We start from the raw sequence: 12,626 nt of genomic DNA on the forward strand, positions 1-12,626 counted from the left end.
TAGTTCTGACCCTTCTACAGAGTTTAGTGTCATCCGCAAATTTTATAACTTCACATTTCGTCCCCGTTTCCAGGTCATTAATAAATACATTGAACAGCAGCGGTCCAAGTACAGACCCCTGCGGAACTCCACTCGTGACTTTTCTCCAGCCCGAGTAGTGACCCTTCACTCCAACCCTCTGTCTCCTGCCTGCCAACCAGTGTTTGACCCATCTGTGTACGTCCCCTTCCACCCCGTGGTTCCACAGCTTCCTAAGTAACCGCTCATGGGGTACCTTGTCAAAGGCCTTTTGGAAGTCAAGGTAGATGATGTCTACAGGTTCCCCTTTGTCCAAATGGCTGTTTACCCCCTCGAAGAAGTGCAGTAAGTTTGTTTGGCACGATCTTCCCTTACAGAAGCCATGTTGGCTCGCTTTCATCAGCCCATTTTTTTCGATGTGCTCACAGATGCTGTCCTTTATCAGTGCTTCTACCATCTTGCCTGGAACCGATGTCAAACTTACCGGCCTATAGTTTCCCGGGTCTCCTCTTGACCCCTTTTTAAAGATAGGTGTAACATTTGCTATCTTCCAGTCCTCCGGTATCTCTCCAGTTTTCAAGGATAGGTTGCAAACTCGTTGGAGTATTTCCGCTATCTCATTTCTTAGTTCTTTTAGTACCCTAGGGTGGATTCCGTCTGGGCCTGGTGATTTGTCGCTTTTCAATCTATCTATCTGTTGGAGGACATCCTCATGGCTCACCTCTATTGCCGACAGTTTTTCTTCTTGATCACCATGGAAGATCACGTCGGGTTCCGGTACATTGGATGTGTCCTCGCTTGTGAAGACTGACGAGAAGAATTTGTTTAACCTGTCAGCTACCTCTTTTTGCTCCTTTATCACTCCCTTTTTATCTCCATCATCCAACGGTCCTACTTCCTCCCTCGCCGGTTTCTTCCCCTTAACATATCTGAAGAATGATTTGAAGTTTTTTGCCTCCCTGGCCAGTCTCTCTTCGTATTCTCTTTTCGCTCTCCTAACCACTTGGTGACATTCTCTTTGGCCTTTCCTGTGTTCATCCCAGTTTTCCCCAGTCTGGTCACATTTGTCATGTGCCTCTATAGTCATCAGGGTTAGAGAGATTGATTGTTAACAGGCTTTCTCTTTTTATTATTTATAAGTTGTAAGAAGGATTAACTTTTTCACACCTCCAATTCATTCTATACCATATTAATGTTCTTGGTCTTCTAGGAGATATGGTGGAGGTTGCTGGATATTGTATTTTAAACTAATGTTCTATGTTGCTAACATTGAAAAGTGATTGTTTTAATTCTCTATATAAAAATTAGAAATATTTGTGCATATTTTTTAGTTTAATGAGTATGAGTTTTGGGGGATTCTACACATAATTATTGTAATGTGGTTTGTAGTAATATATACAGAATATGAAAATATGAATCTTTACTAGAGCTAGGAGATGACTATAATTAATTGGGAAAGTGATGTAAGTGATAAATATTAATCTCCTATTTTATAATAAGATTATTATTATATATTTCTAAGTTAAATATGTAATTATAAAGTATACTAGTCTTTAAGCCCGTTACATTAACGGGTGCTAGAATATATGTATGTCTGTCTTTCTTTCTATCTCACTCCCTGCCCTTGTGTCTTTCTTCTTTTATTTCTGTCTCCCTCCCTCCTATTATTTGTCTTTCTTTCTATTTATCTCTCTTTCTGCCCCCTATGCAGCATTTATATCCCCTTGTCCACCTTCCTGTACAGTAGCCATATCAGCATTCCCTCCCCCTCCATTTCCTTGTGCATCAGCATTTCCCCCCTCCCTACTTCCCTGTGCAGCATTTTCATCCCTCGGGCTAGAATATATGTGTGTGTGTCTGTCTTTATTTCTTTCTCTCTCTGTCTCCTTAGCCACTTTTTCCTGTCCATTCTCCCTTCTTTTTACCTCCCCTGTGTCCACGACCACCCCTTCACTGCTCCCTTTATCCAGCAACAGCCCTTCCCCCTTTGTTTTACCTCCCCCCTGTCCATCAGTACCTCTTCCTTCTCCCCCTGTCCAACAATAGGCATCCCTTCCTTTTTCCCCCTGTCCATCATCACCTCTTCCTGCTCCCTCTGTCCAGCAGTAGGCCTCCCTTTATTTTTTCCCCCTGTCCATCAGCATCTCTTCCTGCTCCCCCTGTCCAGCAGTAGGCATCCCTTAATTTTTTTCCCCCTGTCCATCAGCACCTCTTCTTGCTCCCCCTGTCCAGCATTAGGCCTCCCTTCATTTTTCCCCCCTGTCCACCACCACCTCTTCATTGCTCCCCTTATCCAGCAGCAGCCCTTCTCCCTTTGTTTTACCTCCCCCCCTGTCCATCAGCACCTCTTCTTGCTCCCCCTGTCCAGCAGTAGGCCTCCCTTCATTTCCCCCCCCTGTCCATCAGCAGGTCTCCCTTAATTTCCCCCGCTGTCCATCTGCACCTCTTCCTGCTCCCCCTGTCCAACAATAGGCCTCCCTTCCTTCCCCCCCCTGTCCATCATCATCTCTTCCTGCTCCCCTTGTGCAGAGTTTTTTAATTAATCAGATAGAGTCATTGCGGCCCCCCCCCCGCTCCCCTTCACTTGTAAGTCGGCGATTCAAGAAGCCTGTGCAGCAGTCTTCACACGCTGCTTCGGGTCCTTCTACTGCGCTTATTTGCTCTGCCGCGTCTCTGATGACATCATCAGAGACGCGGCAGAGCAAATCAGGGCAGTAGAAGAGCCTGAAGCAGCGTGTGAAGACTGCTGCACAGGCTTCTTGAATCGCCGGGTAGGTATTCGGGTCAGCGGCAAGGGAAGGGGTGTGAGCGGCAAAGAACTCCTCTGGTCTGTTGCGGAGGGCGGCCCAGCTCGGCTCGATTTATTGATTCGTTGGGGGGGGGGGGGGGGATGCGCTGTGTTGGGGGGAAGGGTAGGCAGACGCGGGGACCGTCCAGTTCAAGAGAGGAGCCGGGGGTGAGGAAGGCCGCCGCAGCTATGGAAATTTTTTTTTTTATTTGAAAGCCGCCGCCGGGGCCGCGCATGCGCAATTGTTTTTTCCGCTACAGCTCACGGAACACGTTTTTTTTTAGTGCGCATGCGCGGCTTACCATTTTATTATATTAGATGGATTGATATAAATCTTAAATTTGAGATTTTTATTCTTTGAAATATTCTTAATTATAATTTGTTCATATGGTTTTCAATACATATGATATAGGATTATAGATTTTCTGTATCACAATAAGATATAATTTATTTTTAGCATTACTTATTTAAAGGTAATTTATGATTCATTCAATGCATTAGTTTATGGGTTAACATTAATTATATGAATGATTTCATAATTAGATTCTGATAGCTTAATTTAGTTTAATGAAATTATATTTTAATTTATCCTGATGGGGTTTTTCATATACCTGATTTCATATGTGCGTTTTCATCATTATGTATGGGTGGTTTTACAGATATTGGGGAGTTTAGTAATTGTAGGATTGGGGAATGAAGGGGTTGATAAAGGGAAGATGGTTTTTTTAAATTGTATGCTTGGTGTATTGGTGCCTAATCATTTTGTGTTATCTAATTTATTTTATTATTGTCAGATTATATTTTTGGTTCCAGATAATGATTACAATTTTTCCTTGAACGTCAATGGTCTAAATCATCAAATTACATTTGAGGACTTGAGTTGAGTTGGTTAGAAGATTTTCTTGTACTTAGTTTCTTTATTGGACTGTATATGATTTATATTGTATATAGTTCTCACCTCACTAACTTACTTTCTGTACAAGTGAATATTTGACATGTCATTTGAAAAATTAATAAAAAGAATTAAATAATCATCAAATTAAAAGGAAAAAAATGCTGATATATATTTCATACAAGAGACGCATCTTTCAAGGGTAGAGTCAGGAAAGCTGGAAGGGAGTTGGGTGAAGGAGAATTTCTTTGCCCCTGCAGTTGGTAAAAAGGCTGGGGTTACTATATTAATTAATAAAAAAATGTACTGCTAAGTTTCAGTTGATTGATTCAGATCCTTTGGGAAGATGGGTACATGTTAAAATGAGTACTGCCCTGGAATTGTTTAATGTGTATGCCCCAAATACAAATCAAGTGGAATTTTTTAAGAATTTACAACAATTACTACTCCCACTGGCTACTTCAAATTTAATAGTGGCTGGAGATTTTAATGCTGTTATGGATCCATTAATAGATAAGAAACCAAGTAGAATAATGAAATCATTAGGGTTAGATAATTTGGCACAATCTTGTAATTTAATAGATATATGGCGTATACTTCATTTTAATGATCGGGAATTTTCATTTTGTTCACAGGTCCATAATTCTTTTTCAAGAATAGATAATATTTTGGTATCGAATCAGATAGTTCAAAAAGTGACAAAAGCCATCATAGATCCAATCATATTTTCAGATCATGCTAGTGTATGGATTGAGTTACAATCTGATGAGCAAGACTTTTGTAAGTCGGTTTGGAGATTTGATAATACTTTGATTGCGGATTCAAATTTTCTTGAAGATTTTAAATTAAAAATGATTGCGTTTTTTCAGTAGATATTAACATAGAAACTTTATGGGATGCATTTAAGGCTACCATGAGAGATAATATTATTTCATATTCGGCATATATTAGAAAACAACTTAAAAAACAATTTTTTGATTTGGAAAAAGAAATTAAATATTTGGAGAATAAATTAGTTGATAAATGGGAACAAAGTACATTGCAGGCTTTATTGAAAGCAAAAGGCAAATATAATGAGATATCTTCTAAATTTATAAGGAAAGATTTGTTTTCCCAACAAACTCAGTATTATGAAAACTCAAATAAGGCGGGAAGATTATTGGCAAATTATCTTAAAGAAAAGAAGTACAAAAATTATTGCAATAAAAGATGAAAATGGAGAAACACATATTAAAATGGAAAATATTTCAAAACAATTTCTACATTTTTATAAACTGAATAAAAGAATGGAAAACAAAATAGTGTCCAAATAATAATATAATTTAACAAAGTTGGTGGAACACTAAAAGTGTATATAACGTGATTATAATCAAGGGAAAAAAGACCTCAAAATACCCCTAAATTGTGATCAATGAAGTCACAAATATTTTGGGGTTAGGTATCATCCACAAATATTTTGGGGTTAGGTATTTTTCACAAATATTTTGGGGTTAGGTATTTTTTCACAAATATTTTGGGGTTAGGTATTTTTCACAAATATTTTGGTGTTAGGTATTTTTTCACAAATATTTTGGGGTTAGGTATTTTTTCAAATATTTTGGGGTTAGGTATTGAACCAACAGTTGCTGGTCATTTGAATGCTCAATCATTTAAAAGGAAAAATTTAAGTATGAAATTGACATATACTATATTTATAATAAAAGAAAAAATGTTTTAAATAACTAAAAATCAATGAAAATTAAAAATATTAAAAATTCAAGGGTTTTTGACCGGTGATGATACCTAACCCCAAAATATTTGTGACTTCATTGATCACAATTTAGGGGTATTTTGAGGTCTTTTTTCCCTTGATTATAATCACGTTATATACACTTTTAGTGTTCCACCAACTTTGTTACATTTTTATAAAGACATATTCTTCTGAGCCTTATGGTGATAGGGAAAAAGATGGTTTAGAATTTTTAAATTTAATTGTTGGACCAAAGGTTCCTGAATGTATAAAAAGAAACTTAGAAGAGCCTATATCACTAAAAGAATTAGAAACAGCATTGAAGTCTCTTAGAGTTGGATCCACTCCAGGTGGTGATGGTTTTACAGTAGAATTTTATAAATCATTTCAAAGTACCATTTTACCCTATTTATTACATTTATATCAATTTCAACTGAATAAAGGTTGCATTACAGGTACTATGGCAGAATCATTAACAATTGTTTTGCCAAAGCCAAACAAAGATCCCACTTTGGTTTCAAACTACAGGCCTATCTCATTAATTAATGTGGATGGAAAACTTTTAGCAAAGACATTAGCTTTAAGATTGGCTAAGGCTCTCCCTTTTATTATTGATATGCATCAAACATATTTGTTGCTAAGAGACATTCTTCTAACAATACTAGATTGGCTTTTCATACTCTAAATTTAACAAAAAACTTGAATGATCCGGCTTTCCTAATTTCTTTGGATGTGGAAAAAGCCTTTGATCGAGTTGAGTGGACTTTTATGTATCAAGCATTAGAATGGTTTGGTATAGGTTCAGGATTCATACAAATGATTCAAATGCTGTATAACTCCCCTGATGCAAGATTATATATCTATATAATAAAACCGTAGGCGGCGCATGCGCAGTCTTATCGGCGTGCTTCCATGATCCGTATGTCCGTGGCCGCCAAGACTGCAGCATGCCCCGCTCTTACTACGGCCCCACTGCCCTACACTCTCCAGAAGGACTGGACTGTACGAGTCCCCAGCAGAAGCGCGTCGGCTCGAGCCACTTCTCATCTCTGCCTTGATTACACATAACAATAAAAAATGCCCCAGACGTTAACACCAGCCAGAGAGCAAGAGGAGCGCCTGCGATCCACTGTCACGTGAGCCCTGCATTTGACACATAGGAAGTGTGCATGCGCGGCTTACGATTCTTTGAAAGACGCGGCGGTGGCTAATCTCACGATCCCCGCCTGCGTTGGACTTCCGACGCAGGCGGGGATCATGAGAGGAGCCACCGCCGCATCTTTCAACTAAAAAAAAACAAAAAACCAAGGCGGATGTCGGCCCGATGGCTGGAGTTCACCGCTGAGTCCGGTGAGGAGTGCTTCCCTCAACAGGAACCGTCGGGTCTAATTCAAATACTCCCAGCAGGTCGGGAGGGGGCGGAGCAGGCTCGCACGCCTGGCGCGGACCGGACAGGAACTAGACTCCCTGCAGGAGCCATCCTGTTGGCTGGAGATCACCGGACTGGACAGGGGGAGCAGGTAAGGGGGTGCTGCAGTACAGGAGGAGCGGGGAAGAGGTGATTCTGGACAGGGGGGGAGGTAACAGGAAGGGAGGCCTACTGCTGGATAGGGGAAGCAGGGAAGAGGTACTGCTAGACCGGGAGGGGGGGGGGATAAAAGGAAGGGAGAAGGGCTCCTGCAAAGGAGAATAGCTACTGCTGGATATGGGGAGCTGGAAATGGGGTGATGCTGAACAGGGGGAGATAAAAGGAAAAGGGCTACTGCTATATAGGGGGAGCAGGGAATGGGTGGGGGTGCTGCTGGACAGGGAGGAGGTAAAAGTAAGGGAGAAGGGCTGCTAGCATCCGTTAATGTAACTGGCTAAACAACTAGTTAATAATAATTTGTCAGAATGATTTAATTTGCGGAGGGGTGTTAGGCAGGGTTGTCCCTTATCCCCTTTGCTTTTTGATATTGTTTTAGAACCCTTGTTATTAGCCATTCAACAGGCAAAGGGAATACAGGGAATTCCTCGTGCAGATTGGGAATATAAAATCTCAGCCTATGCAGATGATATACTGCTTTATTTGAGGAATCCAGAAACTACCATTCGATGCTTACTTGAATTGATAGAGAAATTTGGAAAGTTTTCAGGATACAAGATAAATTGGAGCAAGTCAGAAATTCTTCCACTTAATGTCCATTGTACTAAAGGTTTATTTGATTCATTTTCATTTGTATGGAAAGAAGATGGTTTAAAATATTTAGGTATTAGCATAAAAAATACAATAGATGACACAGTGAAGGAGAATGAAAAACTTTTATTAAAAAAGTAACAGATATGTGCGAGCAATGGAATCCTTTACATCTTTCTTGGTGGGGGAGAGTTCAAACTGTTAAAATGATGATACTGCCTGTGGTTTGTTAACAAATGAGTATGATTCCAGGTTTTTTTTCAGGGTCCTTTTATAAAAAATTAAATAGTATTCTTACAAAATTTGTTTGGCTGGGTAAAATGCCTAGAATTGCCTTAGTAACTTTACAAAAATCAATTGTGGAGGTATATATAGGTATCATCAAGCCTATGTATTGGGTCCTCCCAGAACTCATGGAAAACATCCCAGACTGGTTATATTTGGAATGGCGACTCATGTTTCCTTTACATCTCTCTCATGTTATTAGTGTAACAATGCCTAGGAAATATAAAGAGATTAGGATATTGATAGATACATAGAAGACCTTACGTTGTTAGTAATTTAACACCTGACCCAGTACATAAATCAACAAATCAATCCATTTGGCTAAACTCCAAGATTAAATTGGCGGTTTTAAAATTGTTTGAAAGTATTGGATTATTGCAGGCATACAAACTTTAAATGATGTTATTTCAAATGGAAAACTGATTGATTTTTTGCAGTTGCAACATAAATATGGCCTAAATAAGTCACAAAGTTTTAAATGGTTGCAACTGAAGCAGGCTATTCAGGAGGGGTTCCCTGAATGGAAAAATCTTAATAATCAGTATAGTCTGGAATTTTTATGCTTTCAAGCCAATTTTCTGGGACACCAGGCCACACAGTGGTATAAATTGCTATCTGGATTTATGAATAAAAAACCAAAGACTAGTCTTAGAGACATTTGGAACATTGAGATTAAGCATCACATTTCTGCTTCTCAATGGCCATGTATTTGGTCTTGGAGAATGAGATGTACAGTGTCTGCATCTATGAGACAATCTTGGTTCTTTTTGTTACATAGAGCATTTTGGACCCCAGTTAGATTACAAAAGTTGGAATGCTCTAAGTCTAATAGATGCTGGCACTGTAATCTGGAAGCAGGGACTCTAGATCATCTACTTTATTTTTGTCCCTGTATTATGGCCTTTTGGAAATCAGTTTGGTCCCAGATTAATGGCTTATTAGAAAATTATGTAGCTCTATCATACGATACAATTCTATTTGGAACGTCCATGAGAAAAAAAAGTCAAATTTCATCTAATAATAATAAACTTTTATTAATAATGATAGGAGTTGCCATTCAGCATATTACTAGAAATTGGAAAGATTATACCAGACTTAATTACACCTTCTGGTGGAATTCATTATGCCATATATACAAAATGGAAAGGCTGGACCATTGACGACATATTGTAATGAGTAGGCACCTTTATACACTAAAGTATATTTAGAATAATGGGGAAGGGGGGATATATTGATTCATTATTGTTTTATTATTATTTTGAACACATTATATGTATGATACGTTTGATTTGCATTATTTGTAGAGAGGGTGGATGTGGGAGGGATTTAAAATATGTATTGAAATAATAATATGAAATAATTTTCAAGTGATGTATAGGAATTAAATGATGTAATATTGTTCACTTGGTATAAGATGAAAAAATGAATAAAGAATTGGGAAAAAAAAAATTTAAAAACATGGTTATTCTCTAAATTGTAAACTTATAAACTGAGTCGAGCTTTATTATATGAAGATGACCCGGTCTATAAATCTAAGTTTTAGTTTTGTTTAGAAGATTATTTGCAAAAGTGCTCAAAAGCCATATATATGCCAAGGGTTACTGACTTCTAGTATTAACCATAATTGTTGCCGTTGTTTGTTTCAGAACAAGGAGTTTGTTTGTCGAGGCCATGACTATGAACGACTAGAGGCTTTTCAACAAAGAATGCTGAGTGAGTTCCCTCAAGCTATTGCAATGCAGCATCCCAATTACCCAGATGACACCATCTTACATTGTGACTCTCAATGTATCCTTCAGGAAAAAAAGAACAGTATCAAGGATTTTTTTTCCCAGGTTTGTGCTAACTTAGCATATAAGCAATATGCTTAAGTCCTAGAGGGTATTTGGTTATAGACAATTAGAGTTAATTCAACAGGGTAATTCCAGTTAGTCAGCATATCGTTTTTTTGTGTTGAAGTTAGAAATGGAAGGAGAAGCTAAGCACTTTTCTATATACCGTATATTCATTTGTCACAGGAGAGGGAAGTATTATACATTTGTAGTTCAATTCCTCTCTCTGTTATATTAAGTTCTTACCTTTGTTTGTCTGAAGAAACACCATACTTTAATTCTGTGACTGCATTCCATATCCTGTCTGAACAAGGTCAACATGGTGGTCTTTTCGTTTTGCTTGTCATAAACTTTTATTTATAGCTGCATCTCACTTCCTTATAAAAGAGGGTGTACAATACTGTAATTGTGACTTTCCTAGCTCTTCATGGGAAGCTCTTACTTAAGGAAGGAAGTGAAATACTATTATCCTGTCTGACTTGCCTAGTTCAATGAATGTTGTAGCTTCTTGTGGCTGAGGTTAGGTCCCTTTCAGAGAAGAAAGCATAGCACTGGGTCCTGTCTGTGTTTCCATAACAACTTCTGCAGATTTGCAGATTTATGCAGTGTCTCCTATTCCGGAGAATGTGGACGTGCTTCAGATGGACCAGGTCCCCGATCGCATCAAGAGCTTTTATCGTGTTAACAATGTGAAGAAATTCCGCTATGACAGACCTTTTCACAAGGGTCCCAAGGACAAGGAGAATGAATTTAAGGTGAGAGAGAGAATAATTATATTAGTTATTTGGGTTTGTGTGGTGCCTCGCATCCAAACTATATAATAGTATTTCAAGACATACATTAAGCAATCTGAAAGAATGGCAGAACATCTCTAGCATCTGTACCTTATACATATTTCTCAAAGAAGAGAGTAGAAGGAGTTACTCAGCAATTGGATAAATATGGAGAAATAACCTGAATTGATTCAGGGTCGTGCAGTAAGTTGGTGACTGAGACGCAAGCAGATAAAGGGACTTTCCCAGAATGATACCAGAAGTCTGCATGCAACTATTTCTCCTGACTGACAGGTCAATGCTCTGACCACTAGAGTACACTTCTAGATAAAGTTGTACAGAATATAGAATTTCCTTATCATCCTAATAGATCAGTCCAACCAGATGGAGGCAAAGAACACTGACTTTCAGTGATGTTATCACAGATATAAGCAATGATGTAGCCCTGAAACCTTCCTATATTTTTTGTCTCCAGCTCCATATTAGTCTGGAGAAGCAGGTTCCTTGTTGGCCTAGCTCTCTGAGGCATAGATTAAGATCTGTGGCTCTCTGTTTGAGCTCCAGAAGGGAAGCCCCTTTCAGAGCTCTAGTCTATGGGCCTCAGACTTGATAGGTTCTATGGCATCTGCAGTGTTGATAAATATATGCAGAACTGAAACAAAAAATATTGATTGTTATACAGTCATGTGGAAAAATTAGGACACCCCTTGAAATATTCAGTTCTTTCTTAAAAAATGTTCACTTATCGATGTCAAATCTTTTTTTTTTTTTTTTTTTTATTTCTGGAAAATAAAGTGAGGTAATTACAGGTAAACAACAAATATTTTCTTTGATTTACTCATGAAACAAAATATATCCACAAAAATGTGTTTACTAACTGAGGAATAAATTAGGACACCCTCACATATCCTCCCACGTAAAGTGGCTCAAATCACACAGGTGTATCACATCAGGTACACATGATTAGAACATCGTTACTCAGCATTTTGAAGGAGGTTTGCCCTTAAACCTCAGACATTTAGTTTGGTGTGCTCATAACTACTGCGGTGAGAGTGAACACCATGATGGGATCAAAAGAGCTGTCTGAGGCCTTCAGAAAGAAGATTGTAGCAGCTTATAAGTCTGCTAAGGGATTTAAAAAGATCTCGAAAGAATTTGACATTAGACATTCCACAGTCCAGAAAATAGTGTACAAGTGGAGGACTTTCCAAACAACTGCCAACATGCCAAGGTCTGTCCGTCTAAGCAAGTTGACCCCCAGAGCAGACTGCAAGATGCTAAAAAAAAGTCTCCAAAAACCCTAAAATATCATCATGTGACCTACTGTTGATGTGAAAGTGCATGCCTCTACAATCAGAAAGAGACTGCACAATTTTAATTTGCATGGGAGGTGTGCAAGGAGGAAATCTTTGCTCTCTAAGAGAAACATCAAAGCCAGACTGAAGTTTGCCAGAGAGAATGGAAACAAACACCAGGATTTCTGAAATAGTGTTCTATGGACAGATGAGTCTAAAATTGAATTATTTGGACACCAGAAAGGAGGACATGTTTGGCGTACATGAAATACAACATTTCAGGAAAAGAACCTCATACCAACTGTTAAGCATGGAGGTGGAAGTGTCATGATTTGGGGATGCTTTGCTGCAGCAAGACCTGACCAGCTCACCATCATAGAATCCACCATGAATTCCACCGTGTATCAGAGGGTGCTTGAGGATCACGTGAGACCATTTGTAAAAAAAATTAAACCTGAAGCGGAATTGGACCCTGCAATGCAACAGTGACCCCAAACATACCAGTAAATCCACCAAGGACTGGCTGAAAACTAAAAAATGGAGAGTCCTGGAGTGGCTAAGTCAAAGCCCTGATCTTAATCCCATTGAGATGCTGTGGAGTGATTTGAAATGGGCTGAAATATTTCACAGCTGAAAGAATTGTGCATTGAGGAGTGGGCCAAACTTTCCTCAGACCGATGTCAGAGACTGGTAGATGGCTACAAGAAGCATCTCACTGCAGTTATTTCAGCCAAAAGGGGTAACACTAGCTATTAGGGTGTAGGGTGTCCTAATTTATTTCTTAGAATACATATTTTTGGGGATATATTTTGTTTTGTGAGCAAATCAAGGAAAACTT

General features: G+C 38.7%; 1 protein-coding gene across 3 annotated transcripts in view; it reads left to right on the forward strand.

Moving 5' to 3' along the window:
• The window catches only part of DOCK3 (dedicator of cytokinesis 3), a 694,894-nt gene that overhangs the window by 547,318 nt on the left and 134,950 nt on the right, over nucleotides 1-12,626 (forward strand). For all 3 annotated transcript variants that reach the window (XM_033926008.1, XM_033926006.1, XM_033926007.1), the window contains exons 40-41: nucleotides 9,535-9,676; nucleotides 10,309-10,475. In XM_033926008.1, coding sequence (XP_033781899.1) covers nucleotides 9,535-9,676; nucleotides 10,309-10,475 — 309 coding nt within the window. The remainder of the gene's footprint in view (nucleotides 1-9,534; nucleotides 9,677-10,308; nucleotides 10,476-12,626) is intronic.

Source organism: Geotrypetes seraphini, chromosome 17 (genome assembly GCF_902459505.1).
Source record: "Geotrypetes seraphini chromosome 17, aGeoSer1.1, whole genome shotgun sequence".
NCBI lineage: Eukaryota > Metazoa > Chordata > Amphibia > Gymnophiona > Dermophiidae > Geotrypetes > Geotrypetes seraphini.